The 6,602-nt window shown below is 47.2% G+C and overlaps 1 protein-coding gene across 1 annotated transcript; it reads left to right on the top strand.

The window, feature by feature from the left end:
• Nucleotides 1-4,333: 4,333 nt before the first annotated feature.
• LOC119353691 lies at nucleotides 4,334-5,851 on the top strand. Its single transcript, XM_037620343.1, has 5 exons — nucleotides 4,334-4,698; nucleotides 4,816-4,902; nucleotides 5,001-5,111; nucleotides 5,220-5,420; nucleotides 5,507-5,851. Exons 1-5 carry the CDS (start codon nucleotides 4,408-4,410, stop codon nucleotides 5,633-5,635), a joined length of 819 nt encoding a protein of 272 aa, XP_037476240.1. The 5' UTR covers nucleotides 4,334-4,407; the 3' UTR covers nucleotides 5,636-5,851.
• The last annotated feature ends 751 nt before the right edge of the window (nucleotides 5,852-6,602 follow it).

Here is a 6,602-nt window from a genome sequence, read left to right as displayed (position 1 = left end):
CCGGGCTTCTGGACCCGGAGGAATCCCCCCACGAGAGCACGCGGGTCCGGAAGCTCGGCCTGAGCTGCATGCAAGGTCCTCATCAGGATTGCTCTGATGCTGCTCTTCTGGTTCGGAAGGCTGCCCTGCTGGGCATCACCATTGAAGCTGGCTTGATGGCTCAGGACCTGAGGGACAAGTATTATGACTGCAACAAGTCCTACACGAACAGATTGATCCGGGACTTTGCCCTGGAAGTTGTGACTCGAAAGTTCGATGGATGTGTTATTGCTCCTTCTGCTCATGATGATTTTAGGTACGCTTTCGTTGCTAAACTTGAGGAAGATGCTGAGGAGAAGCGTCGCAGGGACGACCTTTTAGGCTCCAATGATCCAGCTTCTCAGGAGGCATCTGGGGTTTGATGAAGACTCTGAAACTGGGGAAAGGAAATGATGCATCGTGTGCCTCCACACTAGGAGATGAAAGCTGGGAAATGGATGATGCCATGAAGGAGCATGGATTAGGGATGATGCATGGATCGTGATTTTCGTTTATGCTCCCTTTCGAGTGGTGTACTGTACTTGTACTGCATGCAGCGGACATGCTTTTCAAACTATCTGTTGGGTCTATGTTTAGCTGTGTGAACCATAGCTTTACCAATCTAGCTTATATTTTTGGACAATAAAGAAACGCTTGCACAACCCCTTTACTCGATGTAGAACAAAAGATGAGGAAATTTTCGCATAATCTTAGAGTAGCTCTAACAGATGCGTTATGTGTAGCCAATCGTCATACTAACAACTACTCCATAGTATGATATTTTTTGCAGATAGCAACTAGGGAGTAGTATGATATGGAAGAGCGCTGCTATACACACGACGCCATGCAGACGACTTGTGCACGACAGCACATCTCGAGTCGTTCATGGATGCTATCCAGCGCATATCAACGGCTGGACTGCCAATCGTTCCAGTGTTGTGCACACATCCATCGTCTACATAGCAGTTTCGTATGGAAGATGCATTATGTGAAGTAGTACACTACTCCACATAACGCATCTTCCATATTACAGAGCTTGCTCTAGAAAAGAGATTAACATCGTAATATGGATGTTGGGAGGCCTGATTTGTAGCATGCTCTATTACCATACGGGAGAAAAGCTTCATCTTGTCACACCACCGGCCCATAGAATAACCGGTGATGGGGCGGCCTGACCGCTAGCTGCTCGCCCTAGTCCATTTCTTTGCATACTCCAGGCAGCCCGTCATTGATCGCCACACAATATCATCTCACGCTGAGCCGTCCGCATCCCCCGACAATATAAGCCCGGCGGCGAGGCATCCCCATCGAGCTAGCCCTAGCTAGCTCCTCCTCCTAGCCGCCACTGCCTTCTCCGCCTCACCTAGCCATCACCGATTCTCTCAGAATCTTGAGAATCAGACCTCACCATAGATTCTTCCAGAATTTTGAAGTCATGTTTTTAACAATCATAACTAATTAGGGTCTAAATAGCTAGGATTGTCAAGATATGGATTCAAAATTATGGGATAGTCTAAGAGAAAGTCTGATTCTCAAGATTTTGAGACAATCAGCCAAATGATCTGAGCCTATAACTGTTTTCAGATCGATCTGATCAAGAGTCTCCTCTAAACCTCCCCTCTCCCGCAATCCATCCCTATCCTAACTTTTAACCCTTTGGCATGACTCTTGCCACAGCTGCGAGTTATCAGCAACGCACGGACACGAACTACATGGAAGAGCAAGCACAACTGTAAATCTATCTCACAATAATTAACTAGCCATGACCATCTATATCCTTGATTTTTCCTATATTAGCAAAAGAAAAATAAATGTCTATCAATCATCCAAACAAAGTGCTAAAATTTAATAACCAGGCTTTACAATGGATGCGAATTAAGAGCAACTGCAATAACTTCCATATGGCGAACGTTTGCTGGAAAGGATTGGCATTTGTGAATGTTTTAGATGGCAAATTTAGTTGTATAGGTTGGCAATTTCTGAAAAGAAGAGAAATTTTACGGCGAAAAAAGGATAGGATTTGTTATCTCCTACTAGGTAAAGTTGCGACAAAATTGTTTGTCAGTTATCATTACCGAAAAGCTATCATTTATGGGGAGTTCAGGCAACAGTTTTGGTAATCCTGATCTTTTTACGGGATCTTGTATACCCCTTCCCCAACTTCCCTCATGTTTACGGGGATATGACCTTTCCCGTATAATTGGCGGACAGGAAACTACTTAAATTTCATGAGAGAAGACTCTCACGCCGCCGCCACGCCAGGCCACCGACACCACGTCACCGCGGCACCGCCCCGCACCTTCCGGCCACCATCGCACATGTCATTGACTTGCAGACCCTATGCCATTAGTTAGGCTTGTTTAATTAAAAAAAGGATATAATGTTTACGAGAAATAAGAAAATAGTCATCAGACAACTTCCCCTTAAATATATTTTTAGTGATATGGTATGTGAGGAGGTTTTAAAAGGATGAAATGAGGCAATGCGATGGAACCTAATTGTATCCCATTGAGGTGTGGAGAGGCCTCAGAGACATAATGATAGTATGGCTCATTTTTCGGGCAAACAAGAAAGGTGCTCCTATCATCCCAGGTTCCCCGTGCCCCGGCCAGGATAGCATCTCAGGCTCGGTGGCGCGACGCGAATCCAAGACCCGCTTCGTAACCAGTGACCTGACAACTGACACGCCATGTTGACTGCCGAGCATCCGCGGCTCACCTGCTGTCACCAGGTTCATAGATCACCGCTGTCCCTACTCCCCTACCCCGTCACACGGGGAAAAGGAGTGGTCTCCGTTGCCGCGTGCTGTCACCAGGCCGGCCCATGTAGTAGGGACCTCCTATACCGTGTGTGCTCTGTGCGCCGGGAGAAATCACAGTGCACCTGTTTGGGTCGGCCCATGTCCGGGCGCCCTGTTTTTTAATTTTTATTTTTTATTTTTTTCATTTACTTTTTATTTTCTACCTTAAATTATTCGGGACTTAAAAAGTTCCAAAATTTTAGAAATGAAAATTTTGAAATAATTCGTTAATAAATCATAAAATGTTTGTGGATTCAGAAATTCTTCATGATTTTGTAAAAATATATTTGCTTATTCAGAAAATGGTCGAAATTTTGAAAACATATGTTGGGAAATCTAAAAATGTTCATGATTTTTTAAAAAGTTTGTGTATTAAAAAATTATTAATGACATTGAATTTTTTTCGTCAATTCAAAAAATGTTCATGAATGGAAAAATATGCCAAAAATTCAAAAATTGTTTGTGACTTAAAAAATAGTTTATTCATTCATAAAGTATTGGCTGATTTTAAAAATGATCATGCATTTCAAAAAATGTTCATTAAATAAAAAATGTTCGTGAATTCCAAAATATGTTCCACCAATTTTATAAAAAATGTTCGTCGATTCTAGAAATGTTTGTCGATTCAAGAAAAATGTTTTTAGAAAAATGTTCACAATTTTTTAAAAAAAGTTTGCAAATAGTCTGAATGTTCATGAATTCAAAAATATTCTTGATTTTAGAAATATTCAAATTTTATAAAAGTTTTCATGAATTAAAAAATGTTCACAATTCCAAATATGTGCACGGTTTTTTTTTAAAAAAAATTGTGATTTCAAAAATTATTCATGATCTCACGAATTTGAGAGTGATGGTGTATCTCGGTGATGCTTGGTCATGGCCATCGGATATTATGATTATTATTTTTCTCCCGTTGCAATACATGGACCATTTTGCTAGTATCTATTATAACAACTTCAGTAATCTTAAGATCTGTCGGCTCAATCTCCCAGGGATTGAAACTAAGTACGCACGTTCATAAGGGCGAGTGTCTTTGGGTATATGATTGTTTACTTTTCTTATTGTGTTTTTATTTTATTTTTAAAAATCGTTAGACTGCATTTTCTGAAAAAAGGTTCAAACCAAACACCCAGCAAAAACATCCAAATGGACCGAGGCATCCATGTACTCCCTCCGGTCCTTTTTAGTCTGCATATAAGCTTTGTCTGAAGTCAAAGTATCTCTACTTTGACCGAATTTATAGAAAAAAATAGAAACATTTATGATGCCAAATCAATTTTGTTAGATTCATTACGAAATGTAGTTTCATGTGATGTATATTTGATATGGTAGATATTGATATTTTTTAATATATATTTGATCAAACTTTGTAAAGTTTGACTTGATCCAAATCTAATATGTGGTGTAAAAAGGACCGGATGGAGTACGTCACGGCCACTAACCAGAAAGAAAGGTGCTCCCGTCATTCCAGTTTCCAGTGGCCCGATCAGGATGTCACCAGGGTCATCGGCCACCGCTTGTCCCTACTCCCCCTACCCCGTCACACGGGGAAAAGGAGTGGTCTCCGTTGCCGCGTGCCGACCTCAGCCATGGGCATGGGCACGGCACTACAGCCGGCCATGGCCGCCGCGGCCTCGAACACGGCCCACCGGCCGCGGCCGCTGCCTGCCGCGAATCGCGGCACCAGCCGCCCCACCGCCTCCGCGCCGCCCGTGAGAGCGCTGGTCTGCTCGGCTCCCCCTCAGTCGAGGCCGCCGCGGCACGCCGTCTCGACCACGGCCCGGGCGGCGGAGGCTGGGGCAGCGTCGTCCACCTCGCCGGACGCCGTCACCTACTCCTCCAGCATCAACACCGACATGCCCCTCTACGAGCCCCCGGGGGTAAGCGCTGACATCGATCGATCTCCGCATTCGGGGTTTGGAATTCGATGGAATCACGGCTCGAATTGATTGATTGATTCATCGCGCGTGCGCGGACGGGTTCTGTTCTGCCTGCAGGTGTCGTTCGACGAGTACCTCCAGGACCGGCCCCGCGTGTTCCGCGCCATGTTCCCCGACGAGAGCCGGAGCCAGCAGCTCAGCGATGTAACTGAATCGATTATTGAATCTATCCTGTCCCCGAAGAGAGCAGGTGTCGTTCGACGGTGGCGTTGCGGCTAATCGATCGATTATTTGTTGCGCAGGAGGAGTGGAGGATCCAGATGCTGCCGCTGGAGTTCCTCTTCATCACCGTGCGCCCCGTCGTCGTGATGCAGCTGCGCAACCGCGCCGCCGGCGGGCTCGACCTCCGAATCGTGCGTTTCCAGTTCCCCCTCCCTGCTCACGCTACCAATTCTTTTCTATCTCTATCCGCACGACTGCAGGTTTACAATGTGCTGCTCTTGTTTCGGCTCTGAATGCAGACCGAGTGGGAGCTGAGGGGGCTGGACAGCGGCTACACGCCGGCGAGCTTCGACCTGGGCGTGCGAGGGTCGCTGTACGCGGACAGGGGGCAGCGGCGCGGCAGCCGGCTGAGGGGCCACCTGGAGATCTCCATCACCGTCGCCCTCCCGCCGCCCATGCGGATCGTGCCGGAGGCCGTCCTCCGGGGCGTCGCCGAGTCGGTAAGCCTCGCCTTGTGTTGTGCCTAACGAAATCTCTGCTCTGTTCTCGCCGAGAGAATGTGGAACTGAAAGCTTGGGGCGTGCAGGTCCTGTCGACGCTTGCCGAGAGGATGAAGCGGGACGTGGACGTCGGCCTCGTCGCCGACTTCCGGAGGTTCCGGCTGGAGAAGGCGGCGTCCAGAGCGGCGGTGACGAGAGCAGACAGCAAAGCCTGAAGGCTCGCTCGTGTTTTCTTCCTTCTGACCGTAGAGTTGGGGATTCGTTCCAAAAGGATTGTTTTTGTAAGATCCTGTGATGTTGCGTGCGATACATACATATGCATTCCCGTGTATAGAGTTTGATTCCAAATACCTGTAGGCCCTTTTTCTGGTGTCAAAAAAACTTGAACCAAAGTTGATGATCCTTTAAAAGATGTCCGACTTTCCCGGGCCGATGTGGACTAACATGACCCAAGCACGAATCGCACCCATATGAGTGTTGATGCCTGAAGGTGCAGCTTCATCGGTTCGCCCTGGTGAAATCGATGTTGCGGTAAGTAACGACGAAATCGATGTTCTGATAAGTAACGGCGAAATCGACCCTACACCTTACCTAACAACCTGAGAGTGGAGGGATGGATGTCGGTTGTGTGCTTCTTAATGTCATGGAGACGACGGCATGGCCTCGCCCATGTCGGTGACCAAGGGGACGAGTAGCCTGAGATCTTGGTCCGCACTATTGGTAAGTCGCCGCTGCCGATGCTGACAACTGAGGCTCGAGTTGTCTTCCCGTTGGAGGTCGGCGAGTAAAAGGGGCTGCGACTGCAGATTTCGTGCCATCCCGCGCCTGCAAATTTTCATATTCCACCATCTCCATGTCTGCACACCCGCGTACCCCCCTAACAAGCCAGGATACCATCTCAAAAAAAAAGGCCAACATACGGGGTGCTTTAAGAGCATCTTAGCAGACTCCGTAAAAAAGGCCGAACCCGTATAATTTTGGCGAGTATGCGGGTTCGATCCGTTTTTCTTGATACAACAGACTCCGTATCCCGGGTCCGACACGCAAAAAGTTTACCGTGGCCCAGAAAAAGACCCTCTCCATTGCTATTTATGTGGTTTCACCGCTTGGATACGGGTCAAACCCTACCCGCCTCTGCCGCCGCTCCGCTGTGATCCCCCTCCCCTTCCGCCCCAATTTCTC

This window comes from Triticum dicoccoides, chromosome 2A (assembly GCF_002162155.2).
Source record: "Triticum dicoccoides isolate Atlit2015 ecotype Zavitan chromosome 2A, WEW_v2.0, whole genome shotgun sequence".
Taxonomy (NCBI): Eukaryota; Viridiplantae; Streptophyta; class Magnoliopsida; order Poales; family Poaceae; genus Triticum; species Triticum dicoccoides.
Note: the sequence above shows the minus strand (reverse complement) of the source record. Positions and strands in the feature narration are given on the sequence as shown.